We start from the raw sequence: 14,717 nt of genomic DNA, 5'->3' as shown, positions 1-14,717 counted from the left end.
ATTATTATTATTAAGTTGTTTTTTTACTCTTGAGTTCGTAATGATGATAGTAGAATAGGCAGATATTAATGGTCAACATCACATGCCATCAAATGGTATGTTATTTCAGTTTCCATCGAGGGTAAATGGATGTGTACTAGTTACTGTGAGGAAATGGATGTAGTATTTGCATTGCGTATATTAATGAGCATAGTACAGATACCTGTATTGAGATCTTATTTCTAAAAAATCTGGGAACTAGCTACTCCTATATTTGGTTCAGCCATAACTCTTGTTTGATTTGAGAGCATCAGAAGATTCCTTCACTTTATTGACTTGAGGTAATTCCAGTAAACTATGCTAATAATATACGGAACATTTTGGTAAAATTAATTGAACCGCTTGTCATTTACACCCGATTAACTAAAAGCCTGCACTCATAGCATGCTTGGTGCTATACTACTCCCGCAGCACAGGGTAGCCAGGCAGTGAAAGTCGTCCCACGCTGAGAGGTTAACTGTATCGTAAGCTTTTTCCAAATCCAAAAATACGAAGATGATTTCTTTGTTCCTTTCCAGGTGTTTTTCAATTATCATTCGCACTGTAAATATCCAGTCTATTGTTGATCTATTTGGTCTAAAGCCATATTGTTCTGTGTTTCTATTATATCCCTCAGTCTTTTGTCTATGACTTTCTGCATTATCTTTAGCTCATGTGATAATAGGGTTATACCTCTATAATTTTCACATTTCTTCCTATTTCCTTTTTTGAACAATGGTACAATGCTTCCTTGTTGCCAGTCTTCCGGTATCCTTTCATCCTTCCATATGGCATTGAAGGCTCGGTATAACCAATGTTGTCCACTGCTTCCTGCTGCCTTAACACATTGCGGACCGGGTGCCGTTCGCCCCTGCACAGCCCTGTTCCCGGCCACTTTCTAACTACCTCTAAGCTGGAGTGCATGCATACAAATAAACTGTCAGAACTTCAATAGCTTTTGAAGGACTATTGTGTATTTTTTATTGGCCTTCCTGAATAGTTGTTGAAATGCACGGTATTTCTAGAAATCTATTTCGGCTCATAGTTTTTGGAAATATTGGTCTTTTTATTAGGGGATCGGTTGGCCAGTAATCTTTCAGATATGATTTCTTCACCTGCCGTATCAATATACACAGAGGATTATTTTTTTAATATCCCTGCTAGTGACATTAGTCCACTTTAGTGTTTTAGGGGATAAGTTATGAGAATGTGATTTCTGCTCATAGTGTAAGTTTGTCTTTTCAGCTACATACTGAAAAAATTCTTCACCAAACATAAGTCCTGCTACTTGTCCTATGTTTCCAGATTCATTAGGCTATACCTTTATACCAGGAGCACCTTCAAAATCCTCTAACCTAGGTTCACTGTTGTCCATAACCCAATCGTCAGAAAATACTGCATTATTTACAATATTTAGAATATTTACACCCGTAACACAAATATACGACTCGTTCTGTGCTACGTGAGTTCCACACCTTGCCTCGTCATCACTTGAAACATTTCCGTTAGAAGATATTTCATCGTCGAACTCTAACTTCGCCACTACAAATAAAGGCAAATATAATTATTTTTTTTTTGCTAGGGGCTTTACGTCGCACCGACACAGATAGGTCTTATGGCGACGATGGGATAGGAAAGGCCTAGGAGTTGGAAGGAAGCGGCCGTGACCTTAATTAAGGTACAGCCCCAGCATTTGCCTGGTGTAAAAATGGGAAACCACGGAAAACCATCTTCAGGGCTGCCGATAGTGGGATTCGAACCTACTATCTCCCGGATGCAAGCTCACAGCCGCGCGCCTCTACGCGCACGGCCAACTCGCCCGGTGGCAAATATAATAATATAACAATAATAAATACTCAACATCACTTAATATTCAGAGCCTGTGTCAGCACATAATTCGCGAATAATTTCATCTTTGTGTAAACACGTGCGATCGCTAGGCGCTGCCATCTTGCATGGCTCTTCGAACTTTGTAAACATGTTGTCAAGAAATGCAAAGAAAATCTACGATATGAAGAATACTCGAAAACAAATGCGACTATCGATTGTGTAGAACCAACAAAATTAAATTCTTTTCAAGGTCCACCTATTCAATACAATGACGTTTTATTGTGATTCACACTTCGTCCGGCTCCGTCTGTGTAACAACACGTTCACATGCTGCTCAAGGTTCAAATTGAAGTGGGAAGTCATCTCTAAATACATCGCGATCTTACATGATCAAAGTAAACTTCCCTGGAACCACCTAATATCTAAAGGAACAAATGTCATTCACATAGACAGCATACAACTGTAAAAATTCACCCGGATGCACACAGACTGAATTATGTAACGAACAGCCGGAATTTTAAGAATTTTATATCATACCAATTGTATCATAATTTTATCGTATTTCATGTATCACCACATTAATTGTATGTTATTTTATAATGTGTTAAAATGTGTTTTAGATGTTTTAGGAATGTATATCTTGTTTTAATTTGTACCCAAGGCTGATGATGGCACATAGATGCCGAAACTGGTACCATTTGACTATTTGACATGTGATTGAATCACAATAAAACGTCATTGTATTGAATAGGTGGACCTTGAAAAGAATTTAATTTTGTTGTAATCCCACTTCAATACGGAACCAATGAAATTCATAACTATAATGTGTAGAACCATACGTAACAGAGTTCTATCACCCTTGACCTCCAAATAGTTCCCGTATATCTCAAAAGATAGCACTAAAGTTTAGTCTGCTGGGTCTGCTGCTAACACGAGATAACTCGGGACCGGTCCGCAACGCTCGGCTAGGCAAACACGAGTTTTCTCGGGACCGGTCCGCAATGTGTTAATCATATTAGCATTGAATTCGTCTTTTCTACTTGCTTTACTGTTGGTCATTCATTGCTTTCACTGCCCTTTTTCTCCATCTATTACAGTATTTCCATTCTATCTATTATTTCCGTTTTCTTATCTCCTTCTTCCTCCGACCAGTAATCCTCATTATAAAGTGTTTCAAAATATTTTGCCATCACCTTCTGAAGACCCTTTTTGTCATGTAGTATGGATCCATCTTTTCTCTGTAATGCCTTGATTTATTCTTTTTGATTTTATTACTCTATAATAGTTTCTGATTTCCCCGACTATCATGCTCAATTTTGTTCGTAAACTCTCCCCCAACATTTCTCCTTTCGTTCCTTGATACTCCTCTTTACTTGTAGTTTCAATCTTTTGTATTCTACATGTAACCTTTCTATTTTATTCTCATCTCTCTGATACATTTTTTGCTTTTTCTTATCCATTTCCTTCTTCACCTTGTTCCTTTTTTAAATGTTTTATTTATTTTGTCTGTCCACCACCGTGTCTCCTTTCCCTTAACCTTTGCGTTTGTTTTCCCACATACCTCAATTGCTGCTTCCACAAATGTCTTCAATTTTCCCACTTCGTATTTCTGTGTTAGGCAACTTCCTTTTTATACAATGCCATTCTTTTATCCTCCTCTTCCAATTCCCAAATCCTGATCTTTGGTTTCTTCTTCAGTACAATTTTAGAGATTTTTACTTGTTTTAATTCCACAATTAATAATAATTAATAATCTATGGTGACATAATAGAGCACCGAAACATGTACTGTAATAAATAATGTTGTAAATATCATCCAACAACATTGTATTAGTATTGAAAAGGTAGAACCTGATAGACTTTAATTAATTGTGATCCCAGTTCAATACGGTCAAATAAGATGAAGTTCCTTACGTTTAATAATAATCTATGATCACCTTCCATACTTTCACGGGGGTTTATCTTTGTATTCATGATGTATCTTCCCCATTCTTGGTCTGTTATTATGAAATCGATGAGTGTACCATACTGTCCATCCCAACTATATCGGTTGATCTTATGGCTATTCCTCTTCGTAAATCATGTGTTCTTTATTATCAGGTTATTTCTGATACAAAAGTCAACAATTTCTCTCCATCTTGATTTCTATCGCCGTACCCATGTGGTCCCAGAACATTCTCATATCCCATTCTGTCTGTTCCCAAATGGGTATTCAGATCTCCCATTATCATGATCCCATCTCCAACAATATGTGTTTCCAATTCATTGAGGAAATTTTCTTCCTGGCTGTGGAGCATACATCTTTACGATCTTCAGTAGTTCCTTGCTTACATGTATGTGCATTATTATAATTCTTTCATGTACATACTCAACTTCAGCTGTTGGTTCAACATTCCGATTCACTAGAAATCCCACTCCATTTCTTTTCTCTTTACTGTTACCCGTCCGGTACAAGGTGTACCCCTTTCTTAGTTTCGTCATTCCTTTCCCTTTCCATTTTACTTCACTTAATCCCAGGATGTCGAGTTTTCATCTCTCCATTAGGCCAGTCAATTCATTTTCCTTCCCATTCATTGTTAAAATATTTAGAAGCGAAGCTTCCACGGTGTGAAGAATTATTTATTTTCCGGGTTGAACCGTGTTTCAGATATTATCATTATGTTTGTTACAAGGAACCTTCAGTACGTTAAGAGAGGGGTTAGTGGATGGTTGAATATTAACAGATCTACTCCCATCTCACACTTCCTCGATTATATTGGTCAATCGAGCCAGGTTGTGAGAAAAGAAGGCGACTCAGTTGATAGCATGAGTATCATGGAAAGAACTGTGATTGAAAACGTTTATGGTATTTTTCAAACATCTGAGAGAGGTGTACAAACAGGTGGATATCAGAAATATGCTGAAGTTCAAATCTTCGCTCCCTTGCCACACCACAACGTTGATCATCATTAAAGTAAAAAACTATTATTGCCATATCAACCTATTTCTTTGCAAGCACATTTTTGTATAAGTTTCATTGACTGATCTTTAGTCTACTTGTCACGATTTCCCCATTTAATTATTGTACAGTGATGAGCAATTGAATTAGAGATAGCTGCTGTTCTGGATAAATGGCACTGCGGTCAGCACAGTACATCAGATACAGCGGCGTAGCATGTGACTACAATGTCATCAGACCTCGTACTTGCTGTGTGAGTAACACTTGACCACAGGATGGGCAAGACACGAGATCTCTACACATTTTATTGCGGTCAAATTGTTGGTGCCAGGCATATGGCTTATTCCATCTCCGAAGTTGTGCAGGCACTGATCTTTTGTTGGCCACCGTTCCCATAGTGTTCCACAAATACATGGATTCTGAGACCGCTGCCGCCATCACCACCACTAATGTTCACTGCATATCAGAAGGCACAGTGACTGACATGGGCAAAGGAACACTACCTAAGTATGGAAGGAGGTCGCCTGGTCAGATGAGTCAGGATACCAGTTAGTATGCATGTCATGGTGTGAGTGCATCATCCAGCACATAGGACTAAGGGTTCTTCTTGCCAGAAGGTTATAGCTCAGCAGGTGGTGGCAATATCTTTATATGAGGATTGTTCATGTGAGATGAAATGGAACCCGTGGTAAATCTGCCATCATTCTCCACCAGTTAAGGTTACAGGAACCTGCTGTCTGATCCTATCCACCCATTAGTCCGACTCCAGCACCATGAGGAAAACCTTTTCTTGCAGCAAGACTATGATCAGGCTCATCACACTCGAATTGTGACAGATTAAGTAAATTTTCCACATACAGGACGCTTACTTAGTCTCAAAGGTATCTCGACCTCAATCCTATTGAGCGCATCTGAGAGGCTATCGAGGGGGATCTGCACGCTATGGGCCCTGCACCGTCCATTCTCTTGTGCAGTATGGGAGGTTGCTGCGGTCATGGATCAGTACAGTTCCCTAGCACCTTTTATACCTTGTGCAGTTCATGTTACGCCACGTCATTGCCATCATCGGAGCAAAAGGGGGCAATACATGTTATTAGCAAGGTATCTCTATTTCAGTTGTCCATCAGTATTGGAAAGGAACAAGAAAGGAAACACACAATAGGGCAAGCACAATTACAGGTCAGTGTGGGAAGAACAAGCAAAAAAAAAAACCACCCACAAGAGGTTAAGGACATTCTCCGCATCTTCACAAGATGCCGTCTTCAGATAGATGGGCTCTCTCCTCATCAATCTCAATTCTTCTACATCCATCTCTTCTCAGCCCCCAACAAGCTTGCCTGTGATTCCCATGCTCATCAGAATGGTGGGCACCAACACTCATTGAGGGGCTATCTTCGCAGATTTTCAGTATTGAAGCAGGAAGTATACGATGAGAGGCAATCCGAATACATACATGAAAAGGGAAGAAACGTAATATGATGATAATAGAGGTGGTAAAAGATTAGGAACACAGGACAAACGGTAAAGGATAATGGGATAATATTAGCATTGGAAAGGAACAAACGTCAAATCAAGTCATATATACCAGGTGAATCAACTATAAACCAGAACTTAAAAATTTGCGGCTTTGATAGTGAATGGAAATGGGTGGGCCTTTGAGAGGATGTTGATGGGGATGTTCTGAGTAGGGGTCTTGATGTGTCACACACAAACGAGCGACCGCTCACTTCAGTACGCCGTAAACGAGCAAGATGTACACACGTCTATTGCGCAGCGCATCATCAAGCTTCTGGCGAAAGAAGGCACCAAAGCTTCGGAAATTTTGAGAAAGCTCTGTGCACAGTTTGGGGACGCAACCCTTTCAAATACCCAGGTGTATCAGTGGCACATACAATTTTAGGCAGGACGGGAAGAAGTGGAAAATGAGCCTCGTTAAAGACGACAAGCATCACTGCAGACAACATTTGTGCTGTACGTGACCTTATTGAAGAAGATCATCATCATCACTGATCAACTCCAGTTTCCCAGGTGTGGTATACAAGCCCCTTCCATTTTGTTCTGTCCATGAACCATTCTTCGTTTACAATCCGCTCCCAATCCTGACCTCTCTCCTGTATATCCTTCGTCACTAAGTCTGTCCATTTTTCTCTAGGTCTGCCCACTGGTCTCTTTCCCCTGATTTCTCTCTCATACTCCTTTCTTGCAGACCTGTTGGCACTCATTCTTTTCACATGACCAAACCACTTCAGTCTTGCCTTTTGGATCTTCTGGAGTAAAGACTCTTCTAGTCCTACGTCTTCTGACTTTTTCATTCCTGATTTTATCCCTCCTGGTCTTCTTGATCATTGTGCGTAGGAACTTCATTTCTGCTGCTTGGAGTTTCGAGTTGTCCTTTCTTGTTAATGTAGCGGTTTCCAGGCTGTATGTGAGGATAGGGGTGTAGTATGATTTATACAGTGTCATCTTGGTTTTGAGTGGTACTTGTTTATCCCATAGTAGCTGTCTTACTTGGAGGTAAAAATGTATTGCTTTGCTGATTCGACTGTTTACTTCATATTTAGCTAAGTTATCCTTGTACATTACACTACCCAGGTACTTAAATTCTGTGACACTGTTAAGCTTAGTGCCATTTAGCATGATTTCTGGCTGATTGTCGCCCTTCTGTACCTTCGACACCACAGCTTTAGCCTCGATGATGTTTAATCCATATCTCTCAAGCTCCTGACTCCATCCCTGCAGTCTCTCTTCTACAACTTTCTCAGAGTTACCCCAAATTACTACATCAATTTCGGCAATTCCTTCGCTCATAGGAATAAGCTTTGGAAGTGTTCAAGCCATCATCAATGATGACCTTCGGAAATTGTCTGCCCTGTGGGTTCCTCGTCTTCCCACCCACGAACAAAAAAGTTCCGCCAGGGTGTTTGTCGGAGGCATCTGAATTGCTATAAGGGGGAAGGATATGACCTTTTGCATCACATTGTGACTTCTGATGAAACTTGTGTTCATCATTCCAGAGTCGAAAAAAGCAAGCATGGACTAGCGGGAATGAGGTGTAGCTGGGCCAGTTCAGGCCAAAAAGCCTTTCTGCTGGAAAGGTGCTTGCAACTGGTTCTTTTTTTGGGACTATGCGGGGATTTTGCTTGTGGATTTCCTGCAAGAATGGAGGGCAGTGAATACACTTTATTACTGCCGTCTTTGATTGAGACAAAAAGCATATCGCAACAAACGTCGCCATCAACCGATCCAAGATGTTCTTTTTCTTCACAAAAATGCAAGGCCACTCTCTGCTGTTATAACACAGGAAAAACTGGAGGAAATGCATTAGACACCTCTGGAACACCCTCCTTACAGTCCAGATATGTCATCTTGTGACTACCACTTGTTTGGACCATTGAAAGAAGAACTGAGAGCAAAGTGATTTCATGATGGTGCAGGGGTAGAGAAGCATGCGTTCTTCGTTTTTGGAGGATGGCATAAAAAAGTTGCTAATTTGCTGGCAAAAATGTGTGTCAAATTCAGGAGACTGCTTGTTGTGTATTTCTTAGTGGATTCAATAAATTTGTAAAAAATAATTCACCTAGAGAGTGAGTGAGTGAGTGAGTGAGAGAGAGAGAGAGAGAGAGAGAGAGAGAGAGAGAGAGAGAGAGAGAGAGAGAGAGAGAGAGAGAGAGAGAGTGTGTGTGTGTGTGTGTGTGTGTGTGTGTGTGTGTGTGTGTGTGTGTGTGTGTGTGTGTGTGTGTGTGTGTGTGTGTGTGTGTGTGTGTGTGTGTGTGTGTGTGTGTGTGTGTGTGTGTGTGTGTGTGTGTGTGTGTGTGTGTGTGTGTGTGTGTGTGTGTGTGTGTGTGTGTGTGTGTGTGTGTGTGTGTGTGTGTGTGTGTGTGTGTGTGTGTGTGTGTGTGTGTGTGTGTGTGTGTGTGTGTGTGTGTGTGTGTGTGTGTGTGTGTGTGTGTGTGTGTGTGTGTAGAAAACAAGAGGAGCTCACACTAGGTCAAACACGATGACAGGTCAGTGTGCTGCAATGGACAAAGCATAATGAACAAATGAAATTTTAATTTTGATTTACAATAATTTTGTTGATTACATTATTCTCATAATGTTCAGTTATAACACACAGCAATGATTTCTCAGTAATGAAATTGAACCTCGTAAAGCTATCAGAGGCATAGTTTGTAGTGTGATAACCTCTAAATTAAACTGCTTCCAAAAATTCACAATGAATCGAGGAATAGTCGCTTGAGCTCCTATCATTAATCCCATCACTTTAATGCTCTTAAAACCAAATTTATCTTTATAATAAATTATGGTTGGTTTATAGATCAGCTTCTTTTCTCTATCAACGTCTTCTGGCTGGTCTCTGGAGCTTTCAAAATGAACTGTGGGGTCTGTTATATATCCCACACCTTCTGTTTCCTTGTAGGCTATGATGTCAATTCTCCTAGAGCTACCGTTATTGGCAAGTCCAGATACCTCTTCGGCGACCCTGTAATTTTTCTTTCTGAGGGAATTTGCTATAAAGGACTGAATCTTGTCAACACAAAAGAACAAGGACATCTTCACAAACTGTCATCTTGATATATATATATAGGACTCGGTTGCTGATCGGTGTACAGTATATTGTAATGCTTAGAGTTCTGATTTATGTTATTGATGACTCCTTTGCATTTAATGTGATCAGTAGAGCCCTGCACGGATGCGGATATCGGTGGATTTATCCTCGGATATCTGCAAAGTTAGTGTCTTGGCGGATACAAACCGTATGGCAGTGCGGATAATTTTGCTGACAATTTCTAAATAATGAAGTTTATTGATTTTCACTCAGGTATACTCTTGTTTTTGCTTGTGATTAGGCGACCCTTGACATTGGTATGGCAGAATAGTGATAAGAGCCTTGAAATCATAAAGCCATAAATCTGACCTAAGCCTAACTGGCTCCTGGCCGCAGTTAATGGAAGGAAGGAACAAGGATCAATATGCCGGAAATTGTCACAAGAGAAAATCCCTCATTAACCTGTGACAGTTGGGGTTCTGGTGCCAAGTGTCAGGCCTGTTGTATTATGTTAACAGATCTTTCCATTTCAATACCGTGGGTGTAATATACTGTAGTTAAATATTTCAATTATCCACTGATAATCATTTTGCAGATGCGGATGAAGTGCGGATGCGGATATTATTTTGTATATCCGCGCAGGGCTCTAGTGATCAGTTACCAACTAAGTATACTACCAGTCAAAAATTTTCGATCACCTATCACAGCTATGGATCTGTAGTTAAAACAGAGATGTAGTTTTAAATAATCTATCATAGGCCTGTTCTGATAATAAAACAAGCATAAACATGTAAAGACGGAACGACTCTGTTGTGTATTTGACCGGTTCTCCGCATGGAGGGTCGCTGATGAGTAACCACAACAACACTGACGTGTCTTTACCCAAGATGTGTCCACTCGAATAGGCCTCATTCCTTCAGCTGTCTGTATAGCAAGCAGTTCACATTAGTTTTCAGTACACTGTGTGCAATTAGCAGTGTGTTTGTGTATCTGATCAGGTGCATACCATATTACCTCCAAATGGGATGGAAGCAGGAGATTGGAACTGAAAAACGTGTTGTAATTGTAGCTCTGCATCACGAAGGGTATACTAGTAGGACAATAGCAACAAAAGTTGGCGTAGCCCAATCTACAGTGGTGTATACATTGCAGCGGTTCAAGCAAACCAGTGCCAGTGCAAGTGTCTTGCGATCTGGAAGACCCCGTGTAACATCATACAGGGAAGATCAGTTCATATGTGTACAGAGTAAATGTCAGAGGACTCGTACGGCACCTGAAATTTGCGAGGAAGTCAATAATATGCGAGCTGCTCCAATCTCTGTCTCAACAGTGCAACACCGTCTTCGTGAACGAGGTTTATACGGGTGCTTAGCGGCCAAAAATCCTTTATTACGGACACAACATAAGGTGAAAAGAATGCAATGGGCACAACAATATAAAAACTGGAGCGTGCAGCAATGGTCCAAGGTGTTATTCACAGATGAATCGAAGTTTGAAGTATTTGGGAGCCATCGTCGAATGTTTGTTCGTCGACTTCGTGGAGAACGTATGAAGAGTCAGTGTGTGACACCTACAGTGAAGCATGGTGGAGGGTCGGTTATGGTGTGGGGATGTTTTGCGGGTGATAAAGTTGGTGATCTAGTGCGAATTGATGGAACATTAAAGAAGGAAGGATATCACAGGAGACTGATCAAAAATGCAGTTCCGTCTGGCAAGAGGCTTATTGGTTGTGAGTTTGTTCTGCAGCAGGACAATGGCCCCAAACATTCTTCTAAATTGTGTAGAGGGTATGTCAATAGAAAAGAGAAATGTGGTGAACTGAAAAATATGATTTGGCCAAGTCAGTCACGAGACTTAAATCCCATTGAACTGTTATGGGATGAACTTGACAGGGAGGTCCGTAAACTGAGGTCAACTAATGTTGAAGAGCTATGGAATAATTTACAGAGCTGTTGGACTGCAATATCTACATAAACACTACAAAATCTTATTTCCAGAATGCCAAGAGTTTGTGCAGCTGTTCGTAGGGCAAAGGGTGGATACTTTGAAGAGGCTAATATATAAACCATATTGTATTGTAATTAATGATAGAGAGAGAGAATATGTATTTTGTTGGTCTATTTAGTTTTTACAATGTGTTTATACATTGAAATAAAGTATCTAGTTTTGTGCATAGGTGATCAAAAACTTCTGACCAGTAGTGTATGTATAACCAAGGAAGTTCAAAACACGCGTTTATTTGTTGAGACCTTTTACATGGTATGCTGCATTTATGATAATGCATTTTTGAGCTAGTCCATAGAAAATCTCAGATAACCGGGAAGATCTAGGTCTGGTCCAGTCCCATTGTTGCCAGATAAGAGGAATTCTACAATAATGTATTCAGTCATAATATCCTGAAAAATTATACATCTTTATGCATTGATGTAGCTGTAGTACACTAAGATAACCTTCCCTTTTGTCAGAAAATGGCAATTATAGTGACAACATTCTATTACTTGCTGGAGAGCTCATACTAAGGGAGAATGAAAATGTACCCATCCTTATTGGTAACTGTCAAAATGTACAGATTGTTGAAGTAACATTAAAAAAGCTTAAGTAAAATATGGCTGCTGAAGTACAGAAGATAGGCTTGGATCTGTTCACTCTGGAAATGAGAGATGACCATAATTAATGAAAGAAATTATCATGGTGTATGAAATTATTTTTTAAAAGGTGCTAATGTTAACTCTAGTTCAAATATTGACTTGTGCTTTTAAAAATTGTTTTCTGTTCTGAAAATTTTTAGGTAAACGATCTGGTGATGAAAGTGATGAAGGAATGACCAGGAGGCGTAAAAGACGGAGCCGATGGGCCCCAGAAAGTGATAAGGTTGATGTTACAGCCACTGCTGTGGCTGTTAGTATTCCAGCTGTAGAACAAGTTCCTGTGGCACCAGGTTAGTGTTGTAATACTCTGGAAGTAATTTATGTTTGGCATTTCTTAATTCGTCATTTGTAATTCACCTCTGAACTTCTTTATTAAAGTCAATGATATTCATGTTTCATGGTTCATGTTGATAATTTCAAGTATTTAGGGTTGTGTGTTCTCCCAGGATGGCAATACAGTAAGTGAAATTGAATCAAGGTGTAGTAAAGCTAATGCAGTGAGCTCGCAGTTACGATCAACAGTATTCTGTAAGAAGGAAGTCAGCTCCCGAACAAAACTATCTTTACATCGGTCTGTTTTCAGACCAACTTTGCTTTACGAGAGCGAAAGCTGGGTGGACTACGGATATCTTATTCATAAGTTAGAAGTAACAGACATAAAAGCAGCGAGAATGATTGCTGGTACAAACAGGTGAGAACAATGGCAGGAGGGTACTATGAATGAGGAGATAAAGGCTAATTTAGGAATGAACTTGATGGATGAAGCTGTACGCATAAACCGGCTTCGGTGGTGGGGTCGTGAGAGGCGAATGGAAGAGGATAGGTTACCTAGGAGAACTCTGTTATGGAGGGTAAGAGAAGTACTGTAGAGGTAGACCAAGACAATGATGGTTAGACTCAGTTTCTAACGATTTAAAGATAAGAGATATAGAACTAAATGAGGCCTCAGCACTAGTTGCAAATGGAGGATTGTGTAAATTCACAGAGGCTTGCAGACTGAACGCTGAAAGGCATAACAGTCTATAATGATAATGTATGTATGTATGTATGTATGTATCTTAAGAAACAAAAGGAGAGATCAAGTAAACACTAGATTTGTGAAGGATGAAGATGGCATAATATTAACAAAGCCAGAAGAAATAAGAAATAGATGGAGTGTTTTCAGAAATTGCTGAACATACGAAATAATGACAGTCATTCAGTGGACCACCAGGAAAAGCAATTAGTTGATGAACAAATTTATAAAGAAATTAGATGGTTCGTGTTTGTGGGTTACTGTAGTCACGTCCTAGTTTGTGAACCATGGCCAACGGCTGAGTGGTCCTGAGAGTCGGTATACCAGTTGCTATGGAATGGGAGTGGGCATCACGGACATATTCTGAGTCGTGGCCCTCCTTGTGCTCAGGCGGCTAGGACTATACAATTCACCGGTGGTCCATAACCCGTTAGAGGAGAGATCCTCACTTGGACTATGTGCAAGTAGGGTAGCATCCTGCTTCATGAATTTACCGAGCTCAGAACATTTTAAGCAAGCCTTGAACCTATGGAAGTAACGGAGTCCCACTCCCATTTGACAGGCGAGGGACTCCTTGGAAACAACTTGGCGAACGAAATGGAATTCGATGGGGAGCTAGCTATCAGTATTAATGGGGCTTATGGAAGAAAGAAAGTAGAACTGGCTGAGTCAGCAAAGAGGATGCATGTGGATGTGCTAGGAGTAAGTGATATTTGGGTAAGGGGAGATAACGAGGAAGATATAGGAGATTATAAAGTGTACTTGACGGGTGTTAGAAAGGGAAGGGCAGAGTCTGGGGTAGGGCTCTTTATCAGGAATACCATTGCACGCAACATAGTTTCTGTTAGGCACGTAAATGAGCAAATGATGTGGGTAGATTTGTCAGTTGGAGGAATTAGGACTAGAATTGTGTCCATGTATTCACCATGTAAGGGTGCAGATGAGGATGAAGTTGACAAGTTTTATGAAGCATTGAGTGACATCGTGGTCAGGGTCAACAGCAAGGATAGAATAGTGCTAAAGGGCGATTTCAATGCAAGAGTTGGAAATAGAACTGAAGTATATGAAAGGATGATTGGTAAATGTGGGGAAGATATGGAAGCTAATGGGAATGGGAAGTGTTTGCTGGACTTTTGTGCTAGTATGGGTTTAGCTGTTACGAATACAATCTGCAAGCATAAGGCTTTTCACCGCTACACATGGGAGGCTAGAGGTACCAGATCCATAATAGACTATATCTTAACAGACTTCGAATTCAGGAAATCTGTTAGGAATGTACGAGTTCTCCATGGATTTTTCGATGATACAGACCACTATCTGATCTGTAGTGAACTAAGTATCTCATAAAGCAGCAGGAATAGATGAAATTGGACCTGAAGAAAGTGAAATCAGTCTGCAAATGAATAAGGGTAGAAAATCTCCAGGACAAGGAAATTAGACAGAAGTAAATGGATATGATTAGTGAGAAGTTTCGAACAGTAGACAATAAGCAGGTTCAGGATATAGAAAGAGAATGGGTGGCATACAGGGATGCTGTAGTAGAAACAGCAAGGGAACGCCTAGGAACAACTGTGTGTAAAGATGGGAAAAGGCGAACATCTTGGTGGAATAATGAAGTGAGAGCAGCTTGTAAACGTAAAAAGAAGGCTAATCAGAAATGGCTCCAAACAAGGGCCGAGGCAGACAGGGATTTGTACGTAGATGAAAGAAACAGAGCGAAACA

The 14,717-nt window shown here is 40.3% G+C and overlaps 1 protein-coding gene across 4 annotated transcripts in view; it reads left to right on the top strand.

Moving 5' to 3' along the window:
- The window catches only part of LOC136858644 (SURP and G-patch domain-containing protein 1), a 292,627-nt gene that overhangs the window by 144,660 nt on the left and 133,250 nt on the right, over positions 1-14,717 (top strand). For all 4 annotated transcript variants that reach the window (XM_067138354.2, XM_067138353.2, XM_067138355.2 and 1 more), the window contains one exon: positions 12,120-12,269. In XM_067138354.2, the coding sequence (XP_066994455.2) occupies positions 12,120-12,269 (150 nt within the window). The remainder of the gene's footprint in view (positions 1-12,119; positions 12,270-14,717) is intronic.

This window comes from Anabrus simplex, chromosome 1, assembly GCF_040414725.1.
Source record: "Anabrus simplex isolate iqAnaSimp1 chromosome 1, ASM4041472v1, whole genome shotgun sequence".
Taxonomy (NCBI): Eukaryota; Metazoa; Arthropoda; class Insecta; order Orthoptera; family Tettigoniidae; genus Anabrus; species Anabrus simplex.
Note: the sequence above shows the minus strand (reverse complement) of the source record. Positions and strands in the feature narration are given on the sequence as shown.